The sequence below is a fragment of the Vanessa cardui genome, chromosome 14 (genome assembly GCF_905220365.1).
Source record: "Vanessa cardui chromosome 14, ilVanCard2.1, whole genome shotgun sequence".
NCBI classification, from domain to species: domain Eukaryota; kingdom Metazoa; phylum Arthropoda; class Insecta; order Lepidoptera; family Nymphalidae; genus Vanessa; species Vanessa cardui.
This window is the reverse complement of record NC_061136.1, coordinates 4,662,025-4,676,210: the sequence shown is the minus strand read 5'-3', so window position 1 is coordinate 4,676,210 and position 14,186 is coordinate 4,662,025. Positions and strand designations below refer to the sequence as shown.

At 31.9% G+C, this 14,186-nt stretch overlaps 1 protein-coding gene across 1 annotated transcript in view; it reads right to left on the bottom strand.

Moving 5' to 3' along the window:
• Positions 1-643: 643 nt before the first annotated feature.
• Positions 644-14,186, bottom strand: part of LOC124535326 — a 33,599-nt gene continuing 20,056 nt past the window's right edge. Inside the window, exons 2-4 of the mRNA XM_047111513.1 lie at positions 9,770-9,826; positions 2,851-3,073; positions 644-2,748 (exon numbers count right to left, since the gene is read on the bottom strand). Of these exons, the coding sequence (XP_046967469.1) occupies positions 1,316-2,748; positions 2,851-3,073; positions 9,770-9,820 (1,707 nt within the window). The 5' untranslated portion in view covers positions 9,821-9,826 and the 3' untranslated portion in view covers positions 644-1,315. The remainder of the gene's footprint in view (positions 2,749-2,850; positions 3,074-9,769; positions 9,827-14,186) is intronic.

Genomic DNA, 14,186 nt, shown 5'->3' with positions numbered 1-14,186 from the left:
GGCCGTGAAAGCGTAACGAGATAGATCGACTTTCGTATTTAAAATTCGTATAGATATAAGTATTTGTTCAATTTTATTTCGTTTCATCTTATAAATACTATCCAAACTAAGTTTTGTAAAGAAAGATTTATGAGATGGAGCTGAAAAGACCTAGAGAAACTTAAATATCGTGAACCTTCATGTCTCGGATGATCTGCCACCTTGGAGCACCGCCAACCTAAGTTGTCGCAAGTGAAAGCCTCTGTCTGATATTCAAGGAATGCTCTTGTAACTCACGCGGTAGAAGTATATTTCACTTTGAAACGTTACGTACTAGTTGCGTGTAAATTCGGCCTTGAAATTTTCGTTCAACGCACTCAAATAAATTTAACTTGTAGATACTGCAAAAACTCGACGGTATACAAGGCTTGTGTTTTGAAATATACTGTTTCGTTACTGCAGTTCCTATCTGTACCACAAGTTTAACGATTTGATGGAAAGGAATAGGAATCATTAAATGTACCATTGGAGCTGTGATACATATTATATAAAAGGTAAACCACTATAATACATATTTATATTTACACACACATATACATCATTAATAGCTGTTCTGATTTATTATTCGTTGTTTAATTGGGTAGTTAAAATAAAACGTACACAATCATATATTGTTTAGATATATTCAATACTACATTTGTTCATGTTGTCGTACATTACTCGATTAAATTAGCGAAACAAATAAAAACGTCAGGTATATCGAATAATATTCGATATGAAATATATTTAACAATTTATAAAGTCATTATAAAATAAAACAAGAAACACAATCAAACATTATAAAGAAGGAGAGGTACTCAGGTGGTAAAGTAAATATCATAGCTAGTAAATAGGTAATGACTATTACAAATCTTAATTAAAAATAAATAATATTAATACTAATGACAAGTTAATTTAAATAATTACAGCTAACGGTTTACCTAAGTGATGCTATACCACGTATTTGATTTTCCGTTGCCCCTGCATTGAACACAGTTCGACGAGAGGTAACAGAAGATTGTACTTGAAGTTTTAATACTACATTTGGGCTTATTAAGAGAGTTAGTAGTTTATTAGAACATATATTGTATTCTTGACCTGGAATACAACTCAACTGAAGCCTCTAGATGGCATATTACAATATTAATTAAGTAAATCACTGTTTGTAATTTAATGATAATTAATCTAGAAAATTTTGAACTAAATTACTTGAGCACATCTAACAATGTATTGGCATGGTCATACTTCAGTCTCATTACGCTACTATTTACAAATTAAATTATAAAAGCATTACACGTTACGAGTAAAATCGACTTTTGGAAATAACATGTGGTCCTGTCGTCGGATGCGGCCGTGGTAGAGTAGCAATCGCTGCGGTCTTCTTCTTCAACTTTGAAATAGGCCGCAGTTTGAAAAATAATACGGCAGACATAGCGCTAGAACATATCAATGTGGCAAGAAGAGCGCCGAGTGTTACAGCAAAACCTGGGGTTGTCATACAAACAAGACCTGGCGTAGGTACAACTTTTGGAGCTGTGTTTTCTTCTGAAGGATCTAAATTTAAGTCACCAGCAGACACAACACGAATAACTCTATTTACGCCAACTTCTTTTTCAGGGGATGTAGCTCTGCGTTGCCTTCTGACTCTTCGTTCGTCCCGTCTTATTTCAACGCTAACAGGGTATGAGTCAATTTGTGGGGGTCCGTATTCAGCGTGAGGTGCAATTACATTCTGGCCACCATCGGAACATTGTTCGGGGCAGTGATATCTGCAAATTTGTATCGTACATTGGAAGTGAACTTCCATTGAATCTGGGAATTTGAACGCTTGGAAATGTGCGTATGATAAGACTGATGCGCTTGCCCCAAAGTTCTTTATCTTTGTAAATCTTGACATAAGCTTTGGTCTGGTTACACAGCCTCGCCTATCGACTAATTGTATAGGAGCGCGTTGACCATCGTGGGCTACACAATCACGAACTAACATATCGAACTTCGCGTCATCGTCTTTAATTGCTAAGACCATTGTCATCGTTTGTCCAATCTTAACGAGCCCGGATACTTCCGAAGCCCAAGGTCCCTTTCCGACCTGAATTTGCATCCAGCATCCAACATTATCACCGGCAAAGTCAGCTCGTACTACATCTAACATATCTACTGGGAACGGACGGAATGTAACTGCCTTTTCATATTGGTCGTGCCATGTACAACGTAGTTTGCGTGCTTGATCCCATACTTCTTGTACTTGTGGGTCATATTGTATCACTATAACGTTTTCGAAATACGTTCCGGCTGCAGCTACGTCGCCACGGTATCTAGGATCTCCACTACCAGCTGTACCACAGGCGTGGGCACCAATTTCGAATGAAGCTGATGTTCTGCCTAGATTAGGTGGAAGGTGAACACACTGGTGATTTGAATAATGACCCTTTGAGAAAACTATACCAAAGAATGGTTTATCGAAACTAAGAAACACTCTCATGGCATTCTTTTCACATTTAACATCGAGTGATAATATTTTGGGCATATCAGGAGCTGGTGCGGGCCAGACATCTCCGGTGGTACTAAATACTTTGTCACTTGCTGATGTTTGAGCGTCGGCAGGCGGTGCGGGTGGGGGAGGGGGACCTCGGAAACCGGAACCAATATCATTCTTGTGATGATTTATCGGAGGACCCAGCGCGAATGGCTTCGAATGAATTTGATGATGATTGGGAATCCTTGGCATACCTGAAAAAAAACAAAGTTTGGTTATTTTTAGTTCAAGACAAAGACATATTAAATTATAATTTTTTTTCTTCTCATTTAGCGTTTAATATTAAAATGTATTACCTATCGAGTGGTGTGGCTGGTGATGAGGTGGATTCTGTCGTCTGTTATGAGGAGGAGGAACTGGAGGTGGTGGCCCATTATACGCATGACTCGGTGTTTCCCTCTCAGCTGATTCCATAGCCAGTTGATCGCTAGATGGTTCTGCTGCATTGTTGGAATCAGGACTGGGTCCGCCCCCACCACCACCGCTTTCATTGGACGTTTGGTCGCTGAGTGTTCCGCTCTGGAAAATCAAAAAATTAATTATCAATAAAATGTCAGTATTTATTTTTAAAAGTATTGACGTTTTTAAATTCTACGAATTTGTGAATGTAATTAGTATTATTGTTCAAAGAGTTTGCGAGTCCGCTAAAGGTAACGAAATCGTATAACATTTATATAAAATAAGTTTAGTCAGATTCTCTATTGCTTAAAAAAGCGTTAAATATTTAATAAATAAAAAGTAACAAATAATTCAAGTTATTAACATCTTCATCACACGCAATTATGTTATTTTATAAATGATCATCATAATCAATGTTTAACATTGCACTACTTGTAGGCCAAGTAGTGCAATGTTAAACAAGCCTTTAAGTTTATTTTACAATACCTATTTTGTTTTTGTGTAAAAGCTTTATCAGTTCTTTATCAAATTAAAATTTGTCTAGTTACTTGATTTGCCATACGTTTATTTATCATAAATAGATGTAAATATTGGTGCAAAACTTTGCTCGTAGAAACAAAAATCATTTGTTTCTGACAGGACCCCAATTATTTGACTAAATGCCATAAGTGTGACTAATACAATTAAAACTTATTATTGTTTAATCATTTGTTTAGTGGGTATTGATGTAAGTTGTTAGCGTCGAATATGATTTGATACTGGCTATAAAACTAATGATCCTTATAAAACTTTCTTATCTTCAAGATCTATTCGATTGTATTTATTTTAAATTATATTCCATTAATGATAAGAGCATGCAATCACTTTGGGTTGTTTCGACATTTTCAAAGTTCTTTGACGAGTCCGAACTAAAAGACTTTCCGTAATAATAATTTGTGTTTGGTGTAGATTTATTTACTTGATATATTTTGAATAATAATTAATATATGGAAGACCAATTTTCTTACATTAACGATGAATACTGCATTCAATATAATGTAACCCAAGCGATTTATATGCGATTATATAAAATTCTCACAACCAATGTATTAATTAAAGTATGAACTTGGTGTTAGGGCTTTGTGCAAGCCCGCCTGGGTAGGTACCACCCGGTCATTAGATATTCTACCGCTAAACAACAGTACGCAGTATTGTTGTGTTCCGGTTTGAAGGGTGAGACAGCCAGTGTAACTACAGGCACAAGGGACATAACAACTTAGTTCCTAAAGTTGCTGGCGCATTGACGATTTAAGGAATACTTAATATTTCTTATAGCGTCATTGTCTATGGATGATTGTGACCACTTACCATCAGGTGGCCCATATGCTCGTCGGCTAACCTATTCCATAAAAAAAAGAATATTGACTATATTGTATCATCAAACGAAGTAAATATGTTCTATAGATGCAATAAAATAATGTAACAAAATAATAGAGATAATTTAATTGCTCGTACATTATTCATACATGAAAATTATATGTTTTTTGTAGTAGCAGCTTTCACTAGTGCGCGTGGGCAATATTTTAAGTGTTATTTAATTCGACACACTAACCTTTTTAATAACTCTCAAAGCCAGCGACAAGTTATGCGACAACACCCAAACTCATGTTCTGACTCGAAACAAAACTGACGAGATGACTCTCGGATTCCAATTCCCTCGACTCGAATAGAATCATCATATTGTGAAAGTTGCCGCGTTTCTGGTTTGCATTTGATTTAAATCATCACTCAATTGAACGCTCTGCTTTCAGAACATACATTAAACTAGTTTTGACAGATTTACGCTTTACCATTAATTATATCTTGTTTTCCGAGCGTCGCGTAAAATTTTCGACGAAGTTATTTGGGTGGTCGAAATGCTAAAGAGAATTTATCGAATCGGTCACAATTTTTCAATCAAAAAATTTATCGTCGCCTATCAAGGAACCTAGAATTATCGAATCGTCAAAGCTTTTATAACTCTCATCTGTTTCGCTTCGGGCTACGAAATTAGAAAGCATTGGTTCCACCTAAGTGAGAAACGTGGCTTTTTTTTATTTCATCAATAAAGATTTATGAGTGAGTGTATAAAGGTTCATCCTCCGAGCCGACCGTGGAATCCAGTAATTATTCATGATTGGAATCTGGATAGACATGTCTCAATTGTTTCTACGCATATTAATCTTACGTAACATAATATAAAAAAGAGAAAGTTGGAACGAAAAAGAAATTACGCTATTGAACCAGACAGTCATTATTAACAAATGATTCCGAGTGTTGAGCGTCATGTAACATTGATAAGATTGTTGATTCTACCATTATTATCTCTATCGAATGATCTAAGTTATTTAAGAACGTTAATACAATTTTGATATATACGATTCGGACTAAAATAACAAAATCCTCATTGCTTCAAAAATAAATTCTATTTAAAAAAAATCTTTATTCAAATTTTGTTAAATACATAAAATGTTATTTCTCAACTATTAATAAGATCTTTTAAATTATAAAAAAAAGTTAGAATGAAATTAAAGCGCTAAAGTCAAGCTCAGATGAATAACGCTGAAGTATGTCAACGCGTTGGAACTCGTTAGAGCAAGGTGAGGCTATTCAATTTTAACTTGAATATAAGCAAAATCACACGCGATTAAATATGAAAAGGTATTTAAATTATTTCATATTTAGAAAAAATATTATTTGAAAATAGAACATGTTCGCATAATATGAAGTCTTACTAATGCTTGAAGTGGTACATGTATTCTAGACTAGAATCAAGATGGTAACGTCCCTGCAGTCTGAGCTAGTGGAACGACATCCGCTTACGAGTGTACGCTGAGGAGCGGCCGTCAAGTGCAGTGTGTCACAGCGCGGTCGTTGATCTTGCCGGACTAATTTTACTTTCATTAAATCGCTATCGCATCGCTAATTCGTTCTTTCGACTCTCGGTTTGTTTTGTAGTTAATATGCGATCATATTAAATATTTATCTTTGTCAATATATTCAAATTCTTAGAGAGAGTATTAGTTTAGTTGATTATGTTAGAAGGGGTTAATTTGAATAAATTTTAGAAAGCTTTTATATTCTAGATCGAGAAAGAGCTTAAGCATGTTGAAACATCATTAATCATGTGTGTTTCAACCTATCAACTCATTAGGGTACAGTCGTAAAAATTTGAAAATGGAATATGGATATATTACAGCCATTTGCTATATTGTAGGGTATAATTAATAAAAAAACTTCAAAGAAAGATGTTGTAGGACAATACCTAGAATGACGAGCAGGATTTCAAGTGCAATGTGTGTCGTCGCTGTGGGTCGCGGTGTGACCGACCGGCGGGAAAGCTGACTTTTACTCTTACAACACCCATCTATTGTCACAAACCTCGTATAGCCTTTGCTTAGGTACTTTACGTCAGAATACTGACTATTTGGCTAAGACCTTTTTGTTTGAAAAATACAGAACATTTGGCTGTATAACGGAGTGCTTTGTCCTCCAACAAAAAAAAGTAAATTAAAAAAAAATTACACGTCAATCTACGTAGCTCGACGGATGAAAGGAATAACAACAAAGTCGATATACCATTTAAAATGTAAACATTATTCTGAAGCAACATTTTAGAATATCTCGAATAAATTGATATCGCTTTTAAATATGTATAAGATGTGACATTTAATTTATACTCTCGGGAAAGTGTGTAAACTATTATTCACATCACATGTATAGATAATTACTGAAATCAGAACGACAGTTTTTTTTTTAATACTTCCCAGTATCGCGGTCCACTGAGAGTTGTTTACAAGATTCAGTTACAAAGATACCATTTAAGTTGCTTGTTCTTACTGGCGTCGACTAAACAAGTAAATAGTGTACATAAACGGAACTAGACATACCCGTCAGTGCGTAGTGGGTCAATGTCCATATTCGGCGCTTTTACCCGTTGACCGGATTAGATTCTATCTGGTACTATTTCCTCGTGGAAGGCATGCCCTACCCTATATTGTTACTGATATCTCATTAACTTTTTTAAGCGTCCAGCTGCTCTACATATACACAAGCACTACCCATCCTAACGGTACAAATATTGTTACCTAAACAAATTTCATACAATCAGTTACTTATATAACACGTTTTTATTGAAGAAAATATTGCTATAAAAAACTTATATTTTCTTATTTCATTCGATTTGTTATTCTCGTATATATATATATATATATATATATATATATATATATATATTACTTATATACTACTCTACTATAATTTAATTCCTAATTTATTAAAATACGTCAACTAAAACGCATTACATGATTATTCTAGATGTCGTTGTATAGCATCGGGTCCATTTAATATCAAATTTGATTATTTGTCTTTAATCCCATATAAAGATCATTGAATGTTATAAAGTCATAAGTGCAATCTGATTGTAAGCTAAATACTTCTATTAAGATTTACGAGAATTAAAAAAAAAAAAGAATTAAAAATTATGACATTTCAAAATTCGAACGTCAGTAAAAAGTTTTACTAGCTTGTGCTAAAAATGTCTCTCTATCGATTTTATTCACGAAATTATTGACATAATCTGATAATAAAATAAGTAGTTTACAATACACGCATATATATGTTTTTTCATAATGGAAAACAATCATAAATTTAAATTCATCAATTCTATATTCGGATGTGTCACACAATGACTTGTTTTGATAAAATATATACGAATTCCAAACCGTTATTTCTAGAGGTCGTGAGTAAAATTAAGGCTCAATTTATAACTCCAAAAAGTCGTATGCAGTATTTTCATTTAAATAACTAATATTTTAAGTGTATATTTATATCGAATGGACACAGATAAATTATAAACCTAATTATATAAATAATAATAGATTTTTTACATTCTGTCTTAAGGAATTTATTCCCGTACTTTGTATATGTAAGAGTTAGTAATTTAGACGAATACTATTTTGTGTTTATTGATAAAAAAAAAATTATGGAATATAATGATCAATCGTAATTAAAAATGTTGTGAAAATGAAAAATATCCGCGGCTATCTAGTGATGTGCTGTAAAAGGAGCAATGTGTCGATTAAAAATCATTAACTTTCGAGCGCTACGAGCGCTACATTCAATTTAAAACTGACGCAATAGTTTCAAAGCTTATACCATCGTATTGAATCTTTGATTTTCATTCGATAAAAATACAGTAACAGCCTGTAAATTTCCCACTGCTGGGCTAAGACCTCCTCTTCCATTAAGGAGAGGGATTTGGGACATGTTCCACGCTGTTCCAATGCTGATTGGTGGAATGCACATGTGGCAGAATTTCGATGAAATAAGACACATACAGGTTTTCTCACGATGTTTTCCTTCACCACAGAACACGAGATGAATTGTAAGCACAAATTAAGGACATATACATAGTGTTGCTTGCCTGGGTTTGAACCCGAAATCATCGGTTAAGATGCACGCGTTCTAACTACTGGGCCATCTCAGCTCTCTAACTTATATATCTTTAACTTTCAAGCGCCGATACATTCAATTGAAACTGACGCAATAGTTACAAAGCTTATACAATGTTTTTGTATCTTCGATTTTCATTCAATACTATATTAATTAATTCGATATATAATTAAATCAATTTTAAGAATCCATTTGATAATTTCTAGAAACTTTAATAATTTTACCATGAAAAAAAAAACTAATTTAATTTTTAATTCAAACGCAGTAGGTCAGATTAATTACGACTGCATTTAATTAAACGAACAAAAGTCTCTTTAATTAATAAATTTGTGTCTGTAAATATAGAAAGAGCATCTAATCGGTTATTATGTTGTGCGGTTGTTAAAATATAATGACATACAAAATTGTATAACAAATTGTTATATGGAAATTAAAATTGAATTATAAATATATATTGAGGCTTATATTTATTCGTAGTTCTTTTATTTTTTATTTCTTCACCTGACAGTCCTCTTAATAGTCTTTACCAGTACCTCTTTAGGTTTTGATTCTTAACCTGTAATATATTAAGAACTTTGTATGAAGTCTATAAAGTTTTTTTTTAATTTCCGTAACTTTGATATTAATTATCTGTGTTATTGTTGTCAAATATAAAACAGAGTGTGTTATGTGTGTTTTCACAACATATTCCGACTTACACTTTCGATTCTAACCAATCATGAAATGCCTTTCAATGTATGGGTAATATTATATCTGTGAACAGCATGTACGTGACCCTGCAGACATTTCAAAGTAAACGAGAGAAAGTTTTCTAGGAAATCTTGACATCTTTTCTATTAAATGTATATTCTACAAATAATAATTACGAAAAAAACCTATTATAGTGTCATATAATACGATGTTTTGTATGATGTCTGAGATAAGTATATGGAATGCGTATTCAATATTTAACAATGCTCAGTAACTAAATATTGCTTTAAAACATCGCAAAGACACGCCTGTCTTGATCATTTCTTCCACTTACTGCTGATACTAGCTTGCTATATTTTTTGACATTTTTAAGCTTGTGTGGTCAACATACAAGTGTGCGTGTGTATAATCACTTCTACTAAAGTCAAGGTAATCGTTAGAAGGCTTCTTGTTGCTATTTAATCATTTATTTCGTATTTATTTTTATGAGTTTCTATATATAGGTTAAATTGTATTCAAATTTGACATATGTATTTATTTAAAAAGAACGTTCGGCGAAAATTCGAATTTCGAACGTATTTGACTTGGAATTTTCACTGTCATCCCAAGAATTATAAACTTTTTTTTTAATTGACATTTGTCATAATTCCTCACCATGTGTAACACGAGTAGGATGCCTATAGCGAGCCCGCGTCTCTGTCGCATCGTGATCTGTGAACAAAAAATATAAATATTACTAAGATGGCTCTGTTTGCTGCAACGAAAGTTCAAATATTTGACCCGTTCTTAGTTTAAAGGGAAAGTTTCCTTATTCCTGACAGATATTTGAATATCGAATCTGTAGTGATATTTCTAGTATATTTTCCGATCGTGTTATGCATGAAAAACAATAAACCGTTAATTCGTTTCATATAATGAGAATGATAAATAAATGATTTGAATACTTTCAAACTTTTTGTTAACAGTTTCGACTAGACTTACAAATTGAATGTGCAAATATTCTGAATATAATAACCGTTACAAATATCGCTTCCTCACGAAAAAAATAAATATATTTAGTTTATTTCAAACTAAAATATACTTATTCGTGTATTGGTATACATACAGTTGTTTATTTTTATTCTGTATCTATATATATAATACAATTGGTGTGTTTCTTATACCAAAATAACAATTTATACAATTATTGTCCATCTGTCTGTCAGTCTGTTTGTTTCAGGTAATCTCTGGAACGGCTGGACCGACTTTATTGTGACCGTTCCATGTGATCATGATTTGTGAAGAGCGTATTTATTTCTATTAGGTTATGTATATTTAACTAAGTTCTTAATGTAAAAAAGATCTCATGTAATAAACTGAATTCCAAAATGTGTAGATACATGTTATACACGTAACGAATTACGTCATTTCGTAATATTGCATTCAATTATTGTTGTTTTATATACTAAATTTCTTTAAACAGTTCTTTTATTACAATATTTTTAAGGACTTAATGCTAATTTTATTAGCATTTAGCATTTAAACATATTTAAAATATGAATTAAAATCATGACCACGTGGAATGTCGGCAAGAATGCTAGTAGCATTTCCCCATTGAATCATAATAAAATTATTATCGATTGGAATTAACCAAGAAATAATATTTCACGTCTTAACATCTTTAATGATCAGTAATCGTATAGTATCTTATATGATTTATATGAAGTTGTAATCAGGCTTACTATTCTACAGACACCGCGTAATTTTACGCCACCGAAGAATTTTTTAATAACGGCCGTCCCAGTCTCCCATAATAAACCTAGTTTGTAACAAAAGTACATTTGTAATTGTCTTTCTCATCGAGCGGTCCCGCCCATTGTATTTCTGTACCCACGAGACAAATTCTTATTTAATTGTAACTAGGCTTATTATTTGTATCAGTTTAATAATGTTATCAAGATATGGTACTTTAAATTTTGATTATTTATAAGATTAATTCTTTGTAAGGAAAAACATGAAATTTAAAGTCTTTTTATATACGTTCAGCGATTATTTATTTAACCACCAATTCCTTTTATCTCTCTATATATCAACATTCGAAAGAGGAAGTTAGTTATACATAACTCAATAAAAACATTACATATAATAAAATTGGTGTGTCTGTTTGTAATATCAAAATAGACCTTTTTACTCATACTGTATATGTTTGTTTACAGGATACATAATATACCAAAATATTTTTTTTTTTACAATTTTTGTTTGTCTGTTTGTTCCGGCTAATCTCTGAGACGGCTGGACCGATTTAGACGTGACTATCACTGGCAGATAACTGATATAAAAAGAGTAACTTGGACTACAATAATATTTATTCAAACGCGTACAAGGTCGCGGGTACGGATAGTCTTCAATAGACTTCTAATTAAATTGAAGGGAACTTTTGGATTAATTAAGATTTTTTTTACTTAGTGACTGAAATTAAAGAAAAATTAGCTGAATTTGATATTAAATATATGCTCAAATATATATCTGAAATAAATAGATAAGCTTTCAAATGTAATGACAGGTTGGAAAATAGGGGTCAAAGGCGAATAAGTTATCGTCTAGTGATTACGATCGCCAGACATTCGTTTCACGAGTTCCGAGAAAAGTGTTATTTATATTTAATAATTCGTTTATAAAATTTTGTGAAGCTTGTTAATGCAGCCTGTAAATTTTCCACTGCTGGGCTAAGGCCTCCTCTTCCTTTGATGAGAAGATTCGGAACGTATTAGACATGCAGGTTTCCTCACGATGTTTTCCTTCACCGCCAAGCACGATATGAATTATAAACACAAATATAAAGCTTGTTAATAATTTGAATTAAATCGTATCTCGATGTAATTAACATGACAACTCACAGTCATAATTTTTGACAGATAATAATAAACTTATTAATGTTAAAACTGTCATTATACACAGCGATATTTGCTATCGAAATTAAATCTGCTCAATAAATGTCAAAGCATTAACTCAGCTGTAATTTTTAACTTAAATTGTATTGAATTACTTTTCTCATCGTTAAATCAAAAATATTCGAGAGAAAGTTTTTTTTTTTATTCAAGGAAAGTTCAAAACAGAAAATTCGTTCAAATATTATCTCTTTATAAAAAAACAAACATACTTTACAGCTGAAATATTAAATATGACGTTCGCTCAACGACATGGCAAACACATTCAAACAATTCATTGCACACATGCATATATAGAATGCGTTCTCTGGTTATAAATATCGGCAGCGTTCAAACAAAAAGGGCTTTCGTATTGAGAAACTCGAAATCGAAATTATTAAAAACGATTTCACTCTCATTTTATAATTAATCAAAAGATCCCGATTAACATGTGTAAAACATGATTATAAATGGCGCAAAAACAAAACAGGCTGCCAGTTTTAATTGGAAGGAGCAGACCAGTCGAAAGTGTATTGGGCATACAGATCGAATTTAATCACCGAATATTTTGGGCGTTCCAGAAGTATGGGCTCGTTTTGATGCAAGTGGGTCGTGGGAGTACCACGAGAAAGTATTTTCTTGAGTACCGGATTGCCGGAACTCTTTGAGGAACTTTAATGTTTTTTTTTTTCCGCGATAAGCAATGGAATGCTACATAATTGGTATTGTAATTATTGTGTAATTGTATTCTAGTTAATGCTTTCTTTTTAACTTGAGTTTATTTTTGTAAAGTGTTTTATGTATATTAAATATTTATTTTCAATCACTTTTTCACAACATATAAAATACTCATTTTAACTATTTCACAGACTATAAAAACTTTATATACTCATAAAACATTATTGTCACCGTAACATTATTTTAATGTCCTATAAAATTTATAAGAGATTCTTTAATTTTCTAATATTTCTGAGAAACTTTAGGTGTAACCAATATACATATGTAGTTTTTATCGTATGGAATAAGTTTTAAAAATTTAACTAACAAAATAATACGAGTGTTTCACCACAAAAAAGTTTGTATATAAATCTTTGGTAAATAGCATCATAAGAGAATTGTGTGTGAAAAAAGTTTAATTTTTCCATCAATCGATCCGTAGAATCGATTCAAACATGATTACAGTTCAATTTCCGTTTCACGAAGTCGGCTAACTAATAAATATAACGCGAAAGCTAATATAAAATCATTATATAAATCGCATAACTTCTTAATAGCTGGTATTATATCAAACATTAGGGGTGATTATATTTATGGATGTGTCGAAATTTCACCAATTACGTAAAGGATTATTTATTACGACTTTCCAGTTAATAGAGAATGAAAATTTAAATAATATCAGATTTAAATATATATTTGCATTAGGATTTGATTATATAAAAATAATATTCATAATTTCTCGAACTATATACATTTTAGGATATTTATAAGATTACGTGATGATTCCTCTTAATTTTAATGAATATATATATAATAGCTGGATACTAAAAAGATATTGCATTAATTAATAATAACAAATTTATTTAAAATAAACGAGCTCTATGGTCTATAAATATTAAAAAAATATATAAAGTATGAGACTGTAAGTATATCACTGTAAGACAAAGACCTCATTTTCTCCATGATATTTATTTTTAATGTATATAACGATGCTCTCCCAATACATGTTTATGCATAAAATAACATGAGAAGTTTTTTTCATATTAAAAAAAAAATTAAAATAATAAATTATCTATATTTATGAGCTTAATAGTTTTATATGATCGATATCTGGCAACTTTCACTTCCACTACGGAAGGGTCTTATACTCTCGTAATATAATAAACTACGCGCAACAACCGCATACTATTCATGATATTATAATTCATCTATCATATCATATCATATCATATCATGATCAAAAGTGAATAAGTATCTTTGACGTAAAAATTAGTGTTCGTATATTTTAGACTTCGACACTGATTGATCATCATCGTTAGCATTTTTTTCTTTTCATTTGAGTTTTTTCCAAACGCCACTCTCCACTAGATGGCGTTGTTTTAATTCTTTAGTGTTTTAACTTTTTCATCAATCAACTGATCACTTGTATTAGACGAATATTTCAGCGC